The sequence below is a fragment of the Leopardus geoffroyi genome, chromosome D3 (genome assembly GCF_018350155.1).
Source record: "Leopardus geoffroyi isolate Oge1 chromosome D3, O.geoffroyi_Oge1_pat1.0, whole genome shotgun sequence".
Lineage (NCBI taxonomy): Eukaryota > Metazoa > Chordata > Mammalia > Carnivora > Felidae > Leopardus > Leopardus geoffroyi.
The window spans coordinates 32,165,041-32,186,975 of record NC_059339.1 but is presented as its reverse complement, the minus strand read 5'-3'; the positions used below and the strand labels follow the sequence as shown (position 1 = coordinate 32,186,975).

At 37.1% G+C, this 21,935-nt stretch overlaps 1 protein-coding gene across 7 annotated transcripts in view; it reads right to left on the bottom strand.

The window, feature by feature from the left end:
- Nucleotides 1–21,935, bottom strand: part of SPIRE1 (spire type actin nucleation factor 1) — a 209,780-nt gene that overhangs the window by 72,126 nt on the left and 115,719 nt on the right. For all 7 annotated transcript variants that reach the window (XM_045457916.1, XM_045457918.1, XM_045457912.1 and 4 more), the window contains exon 5: nucleotides 2,460–2,537. In XM_045457916.1, coding sequence (XP_045313872.1) covers nucleotides 2,460–2,537 — 78 coding nt within the window. The remainder of the gene's footprint in view (nucleotides 1–2,459; nucleotides 2,538–21,935) is intronic.

The following is a 21,935-nucleotide window of genomic DNA, read 5'->3' as shown; positions in this document are numbered from 1 at the left end:
ATGCTATCTCTTCTCTTGACTGCCCAGGGCTTTAAAAAACTTGACATATGTGAAATTTTGAGTGCTTAAAACAGATAAATTAGGGGATGATTACTCATATTAGAAGATTTTGCTATAATTTATGAAAGGATTCAAACAGACTTTTTATATAGCCAGTTCTTTCTATATTATTGTTTGGCAAAAATTTTCAGAAATTTAATTTAATTCAGAGATAAAAGTCACAGTAAAATAATGCACGACTGTCACTGTATGTACTCCCAGAGATTCAGTCATTTACTTATTCCATCAGAGAGATCCTGAGATGCTACCATCAAAGATACTCTAATTCTCCTTCATTCTTTCATTTCATTCTAATCTTTCTAAATAATTCATTTTAATGGTCTTATAAGAGAGCAGCTGGTGATCTAGGCAAATGGAACTCCCTTTGGAGTTAGTGCATCTCTCGTCAGTGATCCTACCAGTTTTTAAATGAGGCTGCCCTACGGCAATAAATTAAGTTTTTAGTTCAAGTTTAAACTAGCTGTTTGCTAAATTCTGACCACCTGGAGTTATTTATCTGGCTTCCACGTCTAAAAAAACAAATTTTAAAATTTATTAGTCAAGATAAAATACACCTGAAATAAGGCTATTAGAGTATTCTACACAAAGGAAACTTAATAAACAATACTATTCTAAAATGATAATACCCATTTACAAGACATTACAGGCTACTTATTTTTTAACCTTAATCTTAAATGTTCTAGATTAATATCATTCCAAATATCTCAGTGAAGATCTCAATAAATTATGAATATTTATATCCATACATCAATACATGTGGATCCATACAATGGATTGGAATACTACTAGTAATAAAAACAACAAACTATCGGGGCATCTGGGTGGCTCAGTCGGTTAAGCGTCCGACTTAGGCTCAAGTCATGATCTCGTGGTTTGTGAGTTCGAGCCCCGCATCAGGCTCTGTGCTGACAGCACGGAGCCTAAAGCCTGCTTCAGATTCTGTGTCTCCCTCTCTCTCTACCCCTCCCTCACTCATGGTCTGTCTGTCTGTCTGTCTGTCTCTCAAAAATAAACATTAAAAAAATGAAAAAACAACAACAAACTATTGATAGAGGCAACAACATGGATGAAATCTCAAAAGAATTATGCTGAATGGAAGAAGCCAAGCAAAAAACAGTACATACTATATGATTACATTTTTACAAAATTTTAGAAAATGCAAACTAATCTATAGTGAGAGAAAGCAGATCATGGATTGCTTTCCCATGAGTTCCTCCCAGATCATGAGGAGAAAGGAAGCAGGATTACAAAGGGGTACGAGGAAACTATGGGGGTTAATGGATGGGCTCACTATTTTGATTATGATGATGGTTTCATGGGTATGTATGTATGTGTGTATATGTCAAAACTTATCAAATTATGCCTTTTAAATATGTGTAACTTATTGCATGCTGATTATACTTTAATAAAGGTGTTAAAAAAGAATATGGCAAACAAAGTCTAATATGGTCAAAAGCAATTTGTTCATATCCCCCAAATATTCCTAGTCCCTCATTTAATGATATCATTTTTTTTTTAACGTTTTATTTATTTTTGAGACAGAGAGAGACAGAGCATGAATGGGGGAGGGGCAAAGAGAGAGGGAGACACAGAATCGGAAGCAGGCTCCAGGCTCTGAGCCATCAGCCCAGAGCCTGACGCGGGGCTCGAACTCACGGACTGTGAGATCGTGACCTGAGCTGAAGTCAGCCACTTAACCGACTGAGCCACCCAGGCGCCCCTAATGATATCATTTTTTAACCAATATCCTTAACCTGAAAATTCAGAATCCTAAAATGTGCCTTCCCACTGATGCCTGAACATACCTCAGTCTAATTTCATGACAATGACTCAGCCCCAAGGCTGTCATGCCTACCCAACTCGAAGTCATACATGAGGGCAGGGACTCTTGGTTTTACTAGGGTCTAGTACCATGCCAGAAAAACAGTGGCTACTCAAACTGTATTGCATAAATACACTGTAATCATCTGTGCTAGAAATCTGTCTTCTGTTTTATGCAGGCAGAGATCCTATAATAATACAGGAATGAATAATTCTGCATCTCAGAACCCTAATACAGTAACTATTCATCGGATAAATGAATGCACTACACTGTAGTTTCACACCTTATCCTGAAACAGAGGTTAAACTCTGACTTACAAGAGTATGCTAAGGCATTAATATAATCAGGAAGGTCAGTATTTTAAAACATCAATTTTATCAGAAGGGACATTGGGGTAGTTCTAATAAAATCAGTTAGTTTTGTAAAATGGGGAAGCTATTTCCTCAAATGTAAGACTAAGCACATTCAAATTCATATAATATCAATTTGTATTACAGTCCTTAGTAACAAGCATTTTAGAAATCATCACACTCTGTCTTCAACACTAAGCAGAACAGTGAATATCCAACTACCTTACCCAGTCAGCATTTTTCAGGTCTTCCAGGTCTGTGTTAGATTCATCACTCTTTTCCATTTCTTGAATCTTCTTAAGATTCTATCAATTAAAATAAAAAGAAAACATTTAGGTATAAAAATTTCATTATGCTACCTTCTCAAATGAAAATTTCTAACAGATATCTTCAGATAAAGTCTATATAGAAGCATTATTGAAGCAGTTAGTACAGAATCTACTCCCCTATACATTTCAGTCAATGGTAAACTACAACAGATACAGTACTACAGAGAGATGGGCTGAGATTGTTCCTTCTAATTTCCTTCTAGGCCTTGCAGCTAAACCTTTGTCACAATATTAACTCACACCACTAAAATGTATTGACATTGCCTTTTCCCCCAATGCCCTTATTCAATCCACCATCAAATCTCACAGATATTATTTCCTCCATATAACCTAAGCCCTCTTCTTTTTATCTCCACTGCAGATCCCTTAATCCAAACACTATCTAATTTTTGCTGACTTCTGATGTGGTCTGGCCCCAGATGTTCTCCTCTCCTCACCCCCATGCCTGGTCTCATTTATTCTCTACTTCTGCTCTTCTTTCAGATATCAGGCTCAACAGAACCATCAATTCTTCAGGAAAGCCTTCCCCTCAATTAAGTCAAATCTTCCTACTATACAGTGGCATATAGCACCATCCACCTTTCCTCTGTAGCCCTTTTTACACCGTAGTTTTACATTTGTTTGTACCTTCCCTCTAGGTTTCATGAGGCAAAATTCCATTCTCAGGGGCTAATATATATAGCATTGGCACTTTTTATACTCAATATATATTTGTCAAATAATTTCATGAGTAAATTTCAATATATAAAATGCTTTTTATTTATTTATTATTTGGTAATGTATATATTGCAAAAACGATTACTGCAATAAGGGTAGTTACCACCTCCACCGCCTCCTATAATTACCTTTTTGTGTACGTGGTGAGAACACTTCAGATCTACTCTTGAAATTTTCAAGCATGTAAGGCAATATTGTTAACTACAGTCAACATGCTGTATATTAGATCTCCAGAACTTATTCATCTTAAAACTGCAAGTTTGTACACTTTTCAATTTTTAATTTATTTGAATGCTGTTGACACACAATGCCCCACCCTTTGAAACTGCATGAATCCAACATTTGCAATTTTAAGAAAATATTGATAACTAAAACATCTACTCGGCTATTAATTACTATTCTGTGTTATACCATTCCTACTTACAACAAATCAATTCTTGTATATTTTATAATTTGTTGAGTTTATTTTCCTGAATGCTTGTGGACTGAGTTTAAATGTACCTTATGAAACCTAGTTTATTTTATATGAAAATACTTAATAGAAAACATTTCTAAACCATTTATTTTTTGCTTCTCAACATCTCAGATTCACCATCTGCAAAATGAGAATAACATCACCTGCTTTTTTTGTACTTAATAATGTATAGGAGTATTAATATAAAAAGAATAAAATTACTCTGAACACTTGAAGAAAATGTGGTATAAATAACATATTTTCTTGCTAGGAAAGACATTTGGGGGATGAGGGAAGTACTTCTTGGCTGCAACAGGGTATGGGGAAATAATAATATCAGCTAACAAGTGCTAAGGCTTCAGGCAACCATCACTTAACCCCAAGCACAACCCCTGTTATGGCTGGGCTCACAACTGAGGCTCACAAAAGCTAAGTGACATGGCTGCGGTCTCCCCACAGGCAGGACAGAGAGTTAAGTAGGTAGAAGCGGCATCAGGGTCTCAGACAGGAGATAAGATGTGTGGAAGGGACACCAGATAATGAGAAGAATGGCCCTGTTGGGAATCTAAGTGTCCTGATACTGCTTCCCAATGACTTAGATAAGCCTTAGAAAAAAGCTGGATAAAGTTCTACATTACTTTTGCTAAAATGAGTATTTATGAACTGCTAACACACAAGGAAAAAGAAGACTTTACGACTTGTAACTGGGCTTTGCAGATAATTGGGTACTTAATATCTAGTGTAACATTGTGTCAAAATCTGAGTAATAATCATTACTAAATTAGGACCCTCCATTTTCTGTGTTTAATGACACAACAGATGTCCTGGTACATGCAATTTTTCTGATATTTAAAATACCCCCCCTCTTTTTTTGCTACAGATAATGAGTTGTCTTTTTAAAAATCTCTGATGATTTAAAGCCATGGTTTTCAACCCAAGTCCACAATCTTCATCAAGTAGTGATATCTTGAAATCAGAGCTGAACAGGGAAGAGATCAAAAGGAGAGGCACATTTATTTTGTTCCTCTGAGGACTTTAATCCAAGCTCTATCCCAAAAAGAATTAATGCCTTAAGGTATATATTATTCTATTGACTAGAATAGTGTTCTTTCTGGCTTTTTATAATTAAAAGCGTAAAAGAAAAGAAAGAGATTTAGGGAGGTGAAATGCCTTTGGGCACCTTGGGACTCTCTCAGCAGCAGTGCTCTTCCCTCCCTTACCCAAATACCAAAAGCTTAGAATAAGTACCTCATCTCTTCCTATTTCTTCCAACTCCAGCCTTGGGGCATTTGCACTGGCTGTTCCTCTCTCCACAATGCTTTACCCCCCATCTCCACATAGCTAATTCCCATACATATCTCATTTTTGCTCAAATGTCACCTTCTCAATGGGGCCTACCTTGACCATCCTATACAATCCTATACAAACCCCAAGCTCCACTCCCTGCACTAGCAATTCCCCTAGTCTATGTCTTTTTCCAAAAATCATCCTGCCTTCTAATAGTCTATATGATTTACTCAATGTGTTTACTGCCTGCCTTTCGTTACTAGATTTTAAGTTTCATAAGGAATTATTTTGGTGTATTTTGTTCACTGCTGGGCTCCTGAAATCTCTAGAAGCATGCCTTGCTCTTGGTAGGTGCTTAGCAAGTATTTGTTGAATAAGTGAATTAAGATCTTTCAACCAAGCCCTTCAATCTCAACAGCTCTTATCAAGTCAACTTTAATAAGAAGCCCTATGAAAGGGAAAATTATTCAGAGGAAAATCTGAATTTTCTTCTCTAAATTCAGAATCTACTGAAGGGGTGGGGAAGAAAACTCTTATCTATGCCACACGGAAACATGTGCTTTCCAGTTCAGGGAAATAAACATGTAATCCAAGCTCACATTACATTTAAGTGTCTCATTCAGTCAACAGATTAAAATAAATAATAATCAGAGTAAATAAAAAGAAAAAAATGCACACTGAAGTAATTATAATACTAAACACGTCAACAAGATTCAGTCAACATCAAAATAAATTGGCTTGAAACCTTAGTGCCTAAGAAGATCAAGTATGTACACATGGGCCAACACCCTAACAACACACTTTCCCCATCCATAACCAAGAGTGCAATATGGGCTCTTTGTCACCTACAGGCTGATCCCACAGCAAGCACTATATTGTTTACCCAATGATCTATAAGCCAAAAGATAATGAAAAAAGCTGAAAACATGATGGAGAAACCCATTTTTGCAAGCCTATGTTGTTTTTTAAAATTTCTGATGGTCTCTAGGTCCTTCTAGGCTCCAAACAAGAGAAGGCAAGATAAACAGTACAGGTACAGGAGAAGATGGGTGGTCTTTGGCAAGATGAAGATATATATCTTTTTTTCTAGATTCCCACTGCTACTACCAAAGCTGATGATGGCAAGTCTTTCAACTGTTCTTTCTGCCTCGGTATCTTCCTCATTTGGTTTATCTTTTTACTCCCCTATGATGGGTTCCCAGTGTTTCTGCTGTCACCTTCAAACTGGGGTACCCATATTTCCAGGGACCTCTGGTCAAACAGTATAGTGATATGCCAGGGAGCATTTACAATGACAGATAAACAGGACACATTTTCCTGGAGCAAATTTTACTCACAGATGTGATGGATTATCATGCTGTGGTAAGTTGCCTAGGTCCACACCCTGCACCCACTTCAGGAATGAAGTACTCTTCCACTGCTGCTGGAGGTTTTGTCTGCTGTGGCTCATAACCTAATCCTGCCCTAGGAGCTGCACTCAGGGCTCAGAGCAAGGAGCTGCCTTGTCATGGGTATGCCCCATCTCTGGGGTAGCCCACACCCAATCACTGGTCTGTGTGGAGGTACACAGGTCAGGCCCCCTTGCCTCTCTTGGGACATCTCTGAAAGGCCATCCCAACTTCTGAGCTCCCTGTGGGATCGGCTGCAACCTGCTGCACGTGCATCATAGTTCAACTTTTCCTTCACCGCTCACAGGTGTTCCCCAAAGCAGTTCCCAATAAAACCTCCCGAATTCAAATTTTACCCCTCAGAATCCTTTTCATGGGGGAACTCAATCCACACATGGAACATTTAAAAAATATTACAATTAGGGACGCCTGGGTGGCTCAGTCAGGTGAACATCCGACTTTGGCTTGGGTCGTGATCTTACAGTTCATGAGTTCGGGCCCTGCATCAGGCTCTGAACTGACAGCCCAGAGCCTGGAGCCTGCTTTGGATTCTCTGTCTCCCTCTCTCTCTCTGCCCCTCCCCCACTCATGCTCTGTCTCTCTCTGCCTCTCAAAAATAAAGAAACATAATAAAAAAATAAAATATTACAACTAGATGTAGACATATAAAATAAAGTTTACATGGATTTTAAAGGTAAACGTATGATTTCAAGGACACTTTGACTTGCACTGAACAATACATCTCTCAGTGGGTATCTGTTGCTTTTGTCTAGATACATCTCCCCCCTTCCTTCTTTCATTTGGGGAATTCAGCCCCTACAGTTTGAGTAGGGCTAATCCCATGGCTGGCACACCTTATCACCTACTCACAAGGGTGAGGACACAGCCTCCACCAGCCAGTGCAGCCACAGCAACTAGTTCTTGAGCAGGCATATGTTTCTGAACTTTCCTCCAAGATATTTTTGCTCTAATTAAGAGAAAGACTTTCTGCTGGAGTTACTAAACTGAGGAAATGTGAGGTTTAAGCTACAGACTGTCATCTTACCTGCTTTTTAGTAAAAGCCCATCCCGGGGAGTGAGAGAGAGAAGGCCAGCCCTGATTATAGAGTTTGAGACACTGGATCCAGCTGCGCCTAAAGTTAGCTGTACCCTTAGACTTTCCATTTATGTGAGCCAGTAAATATTCCCCTACTTCACTCATGCTAATTGGAATGGATTTCTGTTACTTGCAACTGAAAGAGTTATGATTTAATGTGTTCCTTTAGTCTAGAAGTACGAGTTCATGCTTCTATGTCTTAGGGGTAGTCTGGTTGAGTAATATGAGAAGCACATGGTCCCTTTTCCACCCAACCTTAAATTTTACTGTTCTCCAACACATCCCATCCAGATGGTCTTACTGTTTTACACCTTTACACATCTCCGCCTTTACTTGTGCCGTGATAAAATCCCTAACTCCCTGCTCCTAAGAAAAACGATCTGCTCTTTATAATACTAAAGACAGTTTAAATTAATAGTCCAAGAATTTCATGTTTTTTAATTTTTCTGAATTTCTACCATGAACTGTAGTTCAGACACTTCCTAGCTGTGTGTCTTTATACGGGTCACCTAACTGCTCTAATCCTCAGTTTGTTTTCCCATCTGTAAAATGCAGACAAAGAACTACTTTCTAGATTTTGTTAATATTACATAAAATAATACAGAAAGAATACAGCATGGTGCCTGGCTCATGTTAAGCATTTAGTAAGTACTAGTTATTAAAAACCAACAAATATCTGTGAGACTTCACTGTGAATACTTTGTATTCCATCACAATAACATTTTATTCTTTTACCAAATGAGACCTCTCTCTGGCCTCTTCATGAAATCAAAATCCTGACTCACAAATAAGTCAAATACAGTAGCTGAGAATCTGTGAATACTGTAATTGAACAGGCCTGAAGAAATGTGCAACTAGAAATCTCAGGTTTCTAGTTAGCAAAAACAAATGAGTTATTTGAAAGTAAATTACATATTTTTCTAGTGTTAGTGACAAGCTTCTGTCAATTATATTCTGGCTTCTGAATAAATTATTTTGTATGCACAAATGTAATAACAGATGCCAACCTGAGCTTGGAATATGGTGAGAAAGTTATAATTGAGTACCCGCATGGCAATTAACTCTCTGCATGTCTGACATAACCATTCTCAAGCTAGCAATTAGCACTGCTCCAAGCCAACACTTTCAGTTCCTGGCACCTTAAAAAACAAATAAATAAAATCTACTCTGTGAATCACAAGATATCAAATGCTCACAGAATAATTTTAATTCATTTGTATAGGTTCAACACCAGCTCACATATAAATGCCTCTTTTTAGATTAAACCACCCTTACAGATATATTCATGTATTAAAAGAATACTTTAATAACAGCATTTCAATGATGATCATTTTCCTGCATACTGTTAACCACTTAACGCCATTTATCATTTATTGATATTCCTCTATATACTGAGTACATGTTTCAGTTAGAAACTTTTCAATGTGTAAAAATGAATATGTTTTAGTAACTCCTTAAATCTTTTTTTCACTCAATATATGCCAATATGCTTTCAAAGAAATTACTATTAATTATATTTCCCGAGTGACAAAATCACTTATATAAATGTCGCCTGTAATAAGAAGAACACATATATCAGCCACAGAGATTAACAGCCATGCTGTCCTAGCTGAGATATTTTTACCATAGAGAAAAGCAAGAAAAGGGATTTTATCATATTTACCAGCCCAAAATTAGTGTTCCAAAAATTAGGGTACAAAAAATTCCCATGGAATTATAGCAGTTCATCCGATAACTGGAAGTCTCCCATATACATTAAAGAGTTAGTGGATAATTACAAAAGAATATGATTTATATTTTCATCAAGTTTTATAACACTTTCTTAAAGATGTAATATAGTCTTCTCCTCAAGGGATACAATTGGGAAAAGGTAACTACAACAAAGATGAAAGAAAGTCAGCATTTTATTTAATTAAAAAATGTAAAATGTTGGGGCGCCTGGGTGGCGCAGTCGGTTAAGCGTCCGACTTCAGCCAGGTCAAGATCTCGCGGTCCGTGAGTTCGAGCCCCGCGTCGGGCTCTGTGCTGACAGCTCAGAGCCTGGAGCCTGTTTCCGATTCTGTGTCTCCCTCTCTCTCTGACCCTCCCCCGTTCATGCTCTGTCTCTCTCTGTCCCAAAAATAAATAAACGTTGAAAAAAATTTAAAAAAAAATGTAAAATGTTAAGATACTAAACTATAAGTTGATAATTTCTGTAAAATTTAATTTGAATTTATATGGTTCATTAAAGAAATTACAAAAAACTATAGATGAAGTCAGCACAATGAAGGAAATTCATTCTAAATTCTTCCAATACTTTTGTGTACACACACACAAACACACACTCTCTCTCTCTCTCTCTCTCTCTCTCTCTCTCTCTCTGAGGGTTTAATGAATGTCTTTGCCTCAAGTAGCTGGACTCACAGTATCTCCCTAATACAACCACCCTTCCAGTTTTCATATTTATCCACCCCTATAGACTCACCCCTATAGACTCATCAAGTCTTCACACATAAAGAAAGGCAGTGATAATTTGCAATCTATATCACAACAAGTATTTTCTTAAGACATACAAATGGGTAAGTAAAGACCAATACTACATTAGAAAAATGGGCAAAGGATATGAATAGGCAATTGATAAATACAAATATGCCCTTAAGCATATGAAAAGTTGCCCAATCTCATTCATTCAAAGGAGAATGTAAACTAAAACTAAGGAATACAAATTTTCACCTATAACTTAAAAAACACATTGCGTAGGAAAAGACACACTCTTACACAATGCAAAGGATAAGATCATTGGTAAACCTCTATTGAAGACAATTTCATATTTTATGAAAATTGTAAATGCACATGCCATTTGAACCAGTAATTCAAATTTTAGGAATTTATCCTACATATATGATTACACCCATGAAAAGTAGCTTTAAAACTATCCACTGTAGCATTGTATGAAACATCAAAAGATTAGAAGTAATCTTTCTAACAGAGAGCTGATTAAATCAATCACAGTATATCCACACAAGAAAATATTACAAACTCATACTAGATGTAAACACTATGGACTGATATGAAATGATCTCCAAGATATATTATTAAATGAAAAAAGGAAAGTTCAGAACAGCATAAAAAAGGAAGAAAAAAACATGATGTTTTTGTTAGTTATGGATAAAATGTCTCCATAAGAACAAAAAACAAATTAATAGCATTTGTTGTCTGTGGGACAGCAGCCAGCATAAGGGTATAGCTTAGTATAATTTGAATGTTCGAATCATATGAATTTTCTTAAAATAAAGTTAATTAAATTGAAGAAGTTACAGAACCTGCAAGCAGAAGACTTCTTACATGCAATCTATTTATTTATTTATTTATTTATTTATTTATTTAGAGACAGCGAGAGAGAGAGAGAGAGAGAGAGAGAGAGAAATGGTGCAAGAGTGAAGAGCAGAGAGAGGGATAATCCCAGGAGGGGCAGAGAAGAGAGAAAGAGAGAGACAGAATTGAGGCTCACCCAAAGCAGGGCTCATGTTTTACCTGAAGAGGGGCTCGGGGCTCATGTTCACTGGAAGTGGGGCTAGAGCACACCTGATGTGGGACTTGAACTCACAAACCATGAGATCATGACCTGAGCCAAAGTCAGATGCTTAACGACTGAGCCACCCAGGTATCCTTACATGATCTTAAATAAAGATTCTTCTGCAATTATTTTAGCAGGGAGAATAGTGAAACAAGCAAGATACCCAGGGCAGAGAGAGTAATTTAATTACTTCTGATGAGGTAAATGCTCTACACATTTACTAACATTCACAAAATAATAAATCAATAGAAAAAAGACAGACATTGACAAGGGCCATGAAAAGTTACAAATGATGGACGATCTAATTAAAATGAACAAATGGCAATCTTACAAACAGACATCTGGTGGCAGTTCTTTCAAAAAATGATATGCTCATGTCTTGGCAGAATGTAAATCCATTTTAGCTGTAGGGAGAAATTTCCAGCTAACCTAAATGCCAGTTTTATTATTGGAAGTGTTGTGAGCAGGCATGAGGAGAATGATAGGCAGGGAATATGAGAAAGCTGACTAAAATACACTTTTTTTTTTTTAACTTATTTTTTTTAAGTAGGCTTCATGCCCTGTGCAGAGCCGGAAGCAGGGTTTGAACTCACAACCCTGAGATCAAGACCTGAACTGAGGTCAAGTCGGATGCTCAACTGACTGAGCAACCAAGGGACCCCTAAAATACATCTTAATATGTTAATGAGATAGAGGTCTTGTGACTTTATCTTTGTAAGTGTAGTCAAGCAGAATATGTCAGAAGTCATATCACATGCAGATGCCTTAGTATGATTGAATGTGGTCACTGGCAATGGTATTATGTAACACAGGTGGATTTGGTTATGGGCTGATAAGAGATGGTGGATGCTAAATACCTACATTTGATTTTTTCCAATAAACTGTAGGTAATTAAATGTGGCTATTTGACTTTTTAAAAAGACAAAAAATAATAACAGCTTAGTCAATTCCAAAAACGTCGCTTTTCCCCTAGCAACAAAAGACACTTTATATACACACATTTATACACACACACATATGCACACACACATAATATTCCACTGGTAATAATCTTATCTAAGATAAACAGCTCAAAGATTTCATCATGAAACTTTGATTTCTTATAGCACTAATACTAACAATACTTAATGAAGTGTCACAGCAGTAGTTACGATTGTACAGTATAAAAACACTCATGTTAATATTGTGAAGATTCATACTGAGATTCATGCTTATTCATGCTTATTTCCAGTTCATCTTCTTACCCCATAATTCCAATATCTGGTCAAATATTAGCAGATAAAGGTAAACTGGTTCTAATCTACGCATCTAGAGATCATCCTTCCATCATTAAATTTAGGGTAAGATTTAACTATTCAAAAGAATTTGAATGATGAGGTTTAAAATAAAGTCACGTGTAACTAAGGATCATTAAAACATTTAGAAAATCAAGACACTAGCATAATGCTACTTGTATTTTTATTTTTCTAAAAATTTTTACTTTCATTTGAATATAGTTGCCACACAATGTTCTACTAGTTTTAGGTGCACAATGTAGCGATTTGACAAGTTTATATATTCAGCTATGCTCATCACAAGTGTAGCTACCATCTGTCCTACTATACCACTATTACAATATCATTGACTGTATTCCTTGTGTTGTGCTTTTTATTCCCATGACTTATTCATTCCATAACTGGAAGCTCGTGTCTCCCACACCCCTTCAACAATTTTGTCCAACCTCTCACCTCCCTCTCCTCTGGCAACCACCAGTTTGTTTTCTGTATTTATAGGTCTGATTCTGCTTTTTATTTACTCATTTGTCTTTTTTTTTTAAGCTTCCACTTATGAGTGGAATCATACCATATTTGTCTTTCTCAGTCTGAATTATTTCATTTAACATAATGCCTTCTATGTCCATCCATGTTGTCCCAAATGGCAAGATCTCATTTTTTTCTTATGGCTGTGTAATACTCTGTACCTTGACTACTATAAATAATAAACTTGGGTGCATATATCTTTTTGAATTAGTGTTTTCATTAAATACCCAATAATGGAATTACTGGATCATATGGTAACTCTATTTTTTTTTTTTTTTGCAATTCTATTTTTATTTTGAGGAACCTCCATACCGTTTTCCAGAGTGGCTGTACCAGTTTGCATTCCAGCAACCATGCACAGGGGTTCCTTTTTCTCCACATCCTTGCCAACACTTGTTATTTCTTTGGTCTTTTTAATTTTAGTCATTCTGATAGGTGTGAGGTGGTATCTCATTGTGGTTTTGATCTGCATTTCCTTCATGATGAGTGATGCTGAGCATCTTATCATGTGTCTTCTGGTCACCTATCTGTGTCTTCTTTGGGAAAATGTTTATTCAGGGCCTCTGACCATTTTTTGAGTTATTTATTTTTCTGATGTTGAGTTGTGTAAGTTCTTTGTATATTTTGGATATTAACCTTTTATTGGATATATCATTTGCAAATCTCTTCTCCCACTTATAGTATGTTGTCTTTTTGTTTTGCTGATGGTTTTGTTTGCTGTGCAAAAACGTTTTATTTTGATGTAGTTCCAACAGTTTATTTTTGCTTTTGTTTCCCTTAGGAGACGTATCTAGAAAAATGTGGCTATGGCTGATGTCTGAGAAATTACTGCCTATATTCTCGTCTAAGATTTTATGGTTTGAAGTCTCACATTTAAGTCTTTAATCCATTTTGAGTTTATTTTTGTATATGGTGTAAGAAAGCCATCCAGCTTCATTCTTTTACATATAGCTCTCCAGTTTTCCCAGCAACATTTATTGAAAAGACTATCTTTTCCCCATTGTATATTTTTGCTTCCTTTGTCATAGATTAATTGACCATATAATCCTGAGTTTATTTCTGAGCTCTCTATTCTGTTCCACTGATCTATGTTTTTGGTGCCAGTACCATAGTGTCTTGATTACTACTGTGTACTACATCTTGAAGTCTGGGATTGTGAAACCTCTAGCTTTGCTCTTTCTCAGAATTGCTTTGGCTACTTTGGGTCTTTTGTCATTTCACACAAATTTTAGGATTATTTCTTCTAAAATTAAATACCCAACAGCATTTTCATAGTGATTGCATTGAATCTATAGATTGCCTTGGGTAATATGAGTATCTTAACAATATTAATTCTTCCAATCCATGAGCATGGAATATCTTTCCAATTGTTTGTGTCATCTTTAATTTTTTTCATCAGTACATTGTAGTTCTTGCAGTAAAGGTCTTTCACCCCTTTGGCTAAGTTTATTCCTTGGTATTTTGTTCTTTTTGATGCAACTGTATTTGGTGCTTTTTAAGTTTCTCTCTACTACTTCATTATTAGTGTATAGAAACACAACTGATTTGTGAATATTAAGTATCTTGCCACCTGAATTTATTACTGCCAGTAGTTTTTATTTATTTATTATTTAAAAATTTTTTAATGTTTATTTATTTTTGAGAGAGATAGAGAGAGAGAGAGCACGAGCAGAGGAGGGGTCAGAGAGATGGAGACACAGAATCCGAAGCAAGCTGTAGGCTCTGAGCTGTCAGCACAGAGCCCAATGCGGAGCTTGAACCCACAAACCAAGAGATAATGACCCGAGCCGGAGTCAGATGCTTAACCAACTGAGCCACCCAGGCGTCCCATAAGTAAGCATTTTCTAGGTGAGAGAAGAGGGGGAACAGGAACTTCAGGTAGGTACAGAGTCCCTGGATGCTCAGAGACTACAGGGGAGGTTGCATACAGTGAATGAAGAGCCTGGAGAGGTTAAGATTGAAGCCTGATTCTGAATAGTGCCCTATGTCATGCCAAGGAGTCTAAGCTTTCCACCTACAAGTACCAAGTAGCCAACAAGATCTCTACATAGTGACATAACACTGGGTGGTAGACTGTAGATGAAAAGGGAAATTACATCAGAAGGCTTTCCCATGGCCCAGGCAAGAGATGTCAGACCACTGCATGAAGAAGGCACAAGGCAGTGAGAACATGAAGGAGGCTGTACATTCTGGAGACAAGTCAAGAGTGTCAGGGACCAAGATTCAAGATAGATGGTAAGAAAGAAGATCTACAGTAGCTGAACCACAGATTCTCTAATTCATTCAACACTGATCAAATATTTAGAGGCCCTATTACACTGGGATATAGCAGTGTATCAGAGAGAAAAGGTCTTTGCCCTTCATGAGATTATTTTCTTGTGGTAGATACCAATGAGTAAGAAAAGAGGTCATCAAGACAACTGTGATAACTGTGAGGAAGGAAATAAACAGGGCAACTGATTTTAAAGTAAAAGACTGAGTGTAAGATATAAATATATATCTATATCTATTTATGTATACACACACACACATGAGTGTTTAGGGGCGGCCTAAGGAGATGTCCATTAAGCGCAGGCCTGAAAGACGCAAATGGAAAACCATAATTAAAACAGTGGATGAAGATAGAATTTATGAGTTTAAGATATCAATAAAAAACTAATTAAGCACCACACTTGAGAAGAGATCAAAGATCATTATAATCAGATAATCAGAAGTGACAATCCACACCTGTAGAGGCTGCTTCTGAAGAAATCCAAGATGGCTTAACTATATGAGACATCTTATCCCTTAGAGATCAAAATGTTTGGAATATTCCACTTTAGTTCTAGGATTGCTTATGTGTATGATGCAAGAAAGTGCAAGGGGAGAGAAAATTTTCATCACTTTGAGTACACAATCTCCTAGAAAACAGACACTGACTTTAAAATCTATTTTACATGCCTTCTTATAATAATATGAACATACAATGTTTCATAAATCTCAATTATTTTTACTGTTCATTAATTTATGCCTAATATTACTGCATTAGGAATTTCTTCTTTATAGGGATTTCTTTATCATTAGATTTTAAAATACAGAATTTTCAGCGGATACTGACATCAATTAATAGTAATGTTGAGTGTTATAGCTCAATATTGATAATATTGAGCTTTCCTCTAAAATCTTCAACAGTGAATTGCTTTCCTATAAAATCCATCTCAAGTTTAAAATATGATGTAAAATAGTATATAATAACTTCATAGCAAATTTTACTGGGCATGCACTTAAAATGTTTATCAGTATACATTTTGCCTATACAACAAGACTTTAAAAAATGAGAATGAAAAAAACAAACATTTAGCCCAATGAATTGTACTTTCTGCAGCGAAGTTAACGATTACAGGGGCCTTAGCATACCTAATTGCCCTCTCCTCCCTTTCTAAAGATAAATGAACAGAAATCTAGCAAAAGCTATATAACTGATGTCCCATGAATAATGAGTGAAAGAAAATGATTCACCAACAACAAAGGGACTTTTAAAAATGATCAGTGTCAGGGTGCTTGGGTGGCTCAGTTGGCTGAGCATCTCTTGATTTCCGCTCAGGTCATGCTCTCAGGGTCGTGGGATTGGGCTCTGTGCTGAGCACAGAGCCTGCTGCACATTCTCTCTCTCTCTCTCTCTCTCTCTCTCTCTCTCCTTCTGCCCCTCTCCCCCACTTGTGCACTCTCTCTCTCACTCTAAAGTCTAAAGTTAAAAAATAAAAATAAAAATGACTAGTGTTAATATATTATAAATATAAATTTTAAAATGACTTATTTGCTTGAAAAAAGGATTCTTCTTTCAAAAGAAAGATTGCTTTTATACACTACACTTCTCTGATACCTCAGGTTTTTCTTTTTATACTAAATATAGTAATTAAAGAAATATAGTAAATATTCTATTGTGAAGCAACATATTTACTGTAGATTTGGGGTTGGGGGCAAGCACACTACACACTCTCAACAAGGAGGCAATGATGGTTAGAGCATGCTAGGGACATACTGGAATAAAATCAACTGACTTCTAATCTTAAAATGATTTTATCTCAGTCTTCGACATTTCTATCACACTTCTGTCTCTTCCCATTTCACACCTCCATATTATTTCATACCTAAACTTAACATGATACCTTCCTTCCTTCCATCCCATTTGTGTGCATGTGTGAGACAGACAGACAGACAGACAGACACACACACACACACACACACACACACACACACAATGTTCTCTCATTTACCCTCTTCTCCCCAGCTCCAAATTTTATCCTCTCTGGCTCCCATAAATTTCTTTCCAATCCTGCTCAGAAGCCTATATCAAAGCATACATCTCCATTTTAGGAACTCTCTTCAACTTTGTTCCAATATAGTCTATCGTATGTGACTATTCTTAGAGGAAACCTTTGAGCATCTTTACGGGGATGAAGATGAGGATGAAGATGGAAACGCTGGTGTCAGAAGTGCTGACAGCTTCTGTGTTAGCCCCCAATCTCTGTAAGCCTTAGTTTGCCAATTTGCAAAGTAAGAGTCACAGGACTGTTCATTAGGATTAAATGGAGTAAGCGACAGAGGGCATTTTCTAGCTGTAGGAATAATACAGGAAAGCAGTAGGGATCACAGTTTGAGGAACCGATAAATAATTTCATTTAACAATAACAACACAGGGACTGATGATCAAACACTACCTAGACAGCAATGGAGTAAAGGACACTACCATTAATATAACTTCCTTTTCTACAACAAAAAATTTACATTTGAAACTGCCAAGCTAAATTCTCTACTCTCCAGCACACATGCTCACTGGCCACACTTGCTGGTAGAGTTTGGGTGGTGGTGGGTTACTGGCAATAGGACCTGGGCTTTCTCTTCTTTCATACAACCTGATGCACTAAATGGATTGTTTAGCCTGTCCCTTCATCTATAATTACATACAAGGATATCAAATTGCTTATGAGACACAGTAATATGTGCCTACTTTCAAGAATATCAAATTGCTTTTGAGACACAGTAACAGCAGGTCTATCCAAAACTTCTCTATCATTCAGAGAATAACCTTAATGGATCTCATTCATTAAGAAGGAAATCATCACATCATAAAAAGATTAGAATAAAAGTGAGTTTGTATTCCATATAGATGATGAACTACAAAGCTCTGGGGTTTTACTTATATTTTAATACACTTTAATATACTTATATTTTAATACATTGTCAGTTGAGCATATAAGAAATTTAACATGAAGTATTTTTGGTCTGTGAAATCAGGAACATTATCAGCAACTAAGCTCAAATATTTTTTTCCCAATGTTTTGATACTACGAATTTACCCTAATTTTACACACACATGCGTGCCCACACACACAGATAAAATGTAATGTGAAACATCACTGATGATCAGATAATCAACTTATTAAATCAGAGGTCATCACTTTGAAAATTCCACTTGATACATACTAACTCACAGGTACAGAAGAAATATTATCTGATTCTTTATACATTCTGATATTTTTTAATGTTTATTCATTTTTGAGAGAGAGAGACAGAAGCGGGTCAGGGAGGGGCAGAGAGAGAGGGAGACACAGAATCCAAAGCAGGTTCCAGGCTTTGAGCTGTCAGCACAGAGCCTGATGTGGGGCTCAAACCCATGAACTGGGAGATCCTGACCTGAGCCGAAGTCAAACACTTAACCAAGTGAGCCACCCAGGCACCCCTGAAATATTGTCTGATTCTTAAATGTATAAGCATACCTCATAGATATTGCGGGTTTGGTTCCAGGCCACCACAATAAAGCAAATACCACAATAATGTGAGTCACGTGAATATTTTTGTTTTCACAGTATATATAAAAGCTATGTTTACACTATATTTCAGTCTATTAAATGTGCAATAGTAGTAGGTCTATAAAAACAATGTATATAATTTAAAAATATTTTATTGCTGGTGTGCCTAGGTGGTTCCATCGGTGAAGAGTCCAACTTCAGCTCAGGTCATGATCTCACGATCCATGAGTCTGAGCCCCGCGTCGGGCTCTGTGCTGACAGCTCAGAGCCTGAAGCCTGCCTTTGGATTCTGTGTCTCCCTCTCTCTCTGCCCCCCACCCCCCCACTCATGCTCTGTCTCTCTCTTTCAAAAATAAACAAACATTTAAAAAAATAAAAAAATATTTTTATTGCTAAAAAAATGCTATCCATCATCTGAACTTTCAGCAAGTTGTAATCTTTTTGCTGGTGGAGGATCCTGCCCTCAATGTTGATGGCTACTGACTGATCAGGGTGGTGGCTGCTGAAGGTTGGGGTGGCTGTGGCAGTGTCTCTAATATAAAACAACAATGAAGTTTGCTGCATCAACTGACTCTTCCTTTCAGAATTTCTCTGCAGTATGTGATGCTGTTTGATAGTATTTTACCCACAGAACTTCCTCCCAAATTGGAGTCAGTCATCTCAAACCCAGCCACTGCTTTATCAACTAAGTTATGTCAAAGTCTAAATTCTTTTTGTCATTTCAACAATATTCACAGCATCTTCACCAGGAGTAGATTCCATCTCCAAAAAAACTACTTTCTGATATTTTAATAGTGTTGTATGCTGACAGGTAGTAACTACACTTGTGGTAAGCACAGCATAATGTATAGAAATGTTGAATCACTATGTTGTACACCTGAAACTAATGGACCACTGTGTGCCAACTATATGGAAATAAAACCGTTTTTCAAAAACCACTTCCTTTGCTCATCCATAAGAAGCACCTCCTCCCCCATTAAAGTTTTATTGTGGGATTATAGCAATTCAGTCACATTTTCAGGCTCCACTTCCAATTCTAGTTCTCTCTTGTTACAGAGTAACATCTGTAGTTACTTCCTCCACTGAAGTCCTGAACACCTTCCATCCATGAGGGTTGGAATCTACTTCATCCCATTTCCTGTTAATGTCAATATTTTTACCTCTTCCCATAAATCACAAATGTTTTTAATGTCATCTAGAATGGTGAATACTTTCCAGAATGTTTTCTTTTAATTTTTTTTACATGTTTATTTTTCAGAGTGAGAGAGACAGAGCATGAGTGGGGGAGATGCAGAGAGAGGGAGACACAGAATCCAAAGCAGGCTCCAGGCTCTTAGCTGTCAGAACAGAGCCTGACACAGGGCTCAAACCCATATACTATCAGATCATGACCTGAGCCAAAGTCGGATGCTCAAAATGACTGAGCCACCCAGGCACCCCCAGAAGGTTTTCAACTGATGTCCAGATCCATCAGAGGCATCACTATCTTTTGCAGCTATAGCCTTACGAAATGTATTTCTCAAATAACAAAACTTGTAAGCTGAAATTGCTCCTTGATCCATGAGCTGCGGAATAGATGTTGTGTTAGCAGGCACGAAAACAACACTAATCTCACTGGATATCATCAGAGCTCTTGGGTGGCCAGGTGCATTGTCAGTCAACAGTAATATTTTGAAAGGAATCTCTTTCTTTCTTTTTTTCTAGGTCTCAACAATGGACTTAAAATATTTCATCAACCATGTTGTAAACAGACGTGATGTCATCCAGGCTTTGTTATGCCATTTATAGAACACATCAAAGTAGAGTCAGCATAATTCTTAAGAGCCCTAGCATTTTCAGAATGGTCAATGAGCACCGGCTTCAATTTAAAGTCACCAGCTGCATAGCCACAAACAAAAGAGTCAGCTGTCCTTTGAAGCTCTGAAGCCAGGCACTGACTTCTCCTCTCTAGCTATCTGGCATCTTCTTCTAATAGATGAGAATTACCTTAGTTAGACCTTCTGGATAACCTGCTACAGCTATTATATCAACACTTGCTTCAACTTGTACTTTTACGTTATGAAGACAGCTTCTTTCCTTAAACTTCATGAACTAACCTCTGCTTGTTTCAAACTTTTCTTCTGCATCTTCCTCACCTCTCTCAGCTTCAAAGAACTGGAAAGATTTAGGGTCTCCGGATGAGGCTTTGGCCTAAGGGAACGTTATGACCGTTCTATTGAGACCACTCAAACTTTATCCATATCAGCAATAAGGCTGTTTTGCTTTCTTATTGTTCATGTATTCACTGGAGCAGTACTTTTGATTTCTTTTAAGAACTTTCCCTTTGCATTCACAGCATGGCTAACTGTTTGGCACAAAAGGCCCAGCTTTTAGCCCATCTTGGCTTTCGACATACTTTCCTCACTGAGTTTAATGATTTCTAGCTTTTGATTTAAAGTGAGAGACGTGCAACTCTTCCCTTCACTTGAACAATTTTTTTTTAAATATATGAAATTTATTGTCAAATTGGTTTCCATACAACACCCAGTGCTCATCCCAACAGGTGCCCTCCTCAATACCCATCACCCACCCTCCCCTCCCTCCCACCCCCCATCAGCCCTCAGTTTGTTCTCAGTTTTTAAGAGTCTCTTATGCTTTGGCTCTCTCCCACTCTAACCTCTCTCTCTCTTTTTTTTTTTTTTTCTTCCCCTCTCCCATGGGTTCCTGTTAAGTTTCTCAGGATCCACATAGGAGTGAACACATATGGTATCTGTCTTTATCTGTATGGCTTACTTAAAGGCCCCTGTACAGTTATTAATTGGCCTAATTTCAACATTTTTGTGTCTCAGGGAATAGGGATGCCCAAGGAGAGGGAGAGAGATGGGGAAACAGGCAGTCAGTGGAGTAGTCAGAACAGACATTTATCAATTAAGTTTGCTGCCTTATATGGGCACAGTTTGTGGTACCCACAATTACAATAATAGCATTAAAGACCATTGATCATAGATTACCATTAACAAACATGACAGGAAAGAAAAAGCCTGAAATATTGCAATAATTACCAAAATGTGACATAGAGACACGAAGTGAGCAAATACTGTTGGAAAAATATCACGGATAGACTTGCTCTACACTGGGTTGCCACAAACATTTAATTTGTTAAAAGAAAAACAACAACAACAAAAAACAAAAAAACACAGTATCTCTGAAACACAATGAGGTATGCCTGTCTGTATAAAGTACTTTAAGATCTTTAGAAAAAATATTCAAATTAGCAGACTATTTTATTACTAGTGTGAATTTAGT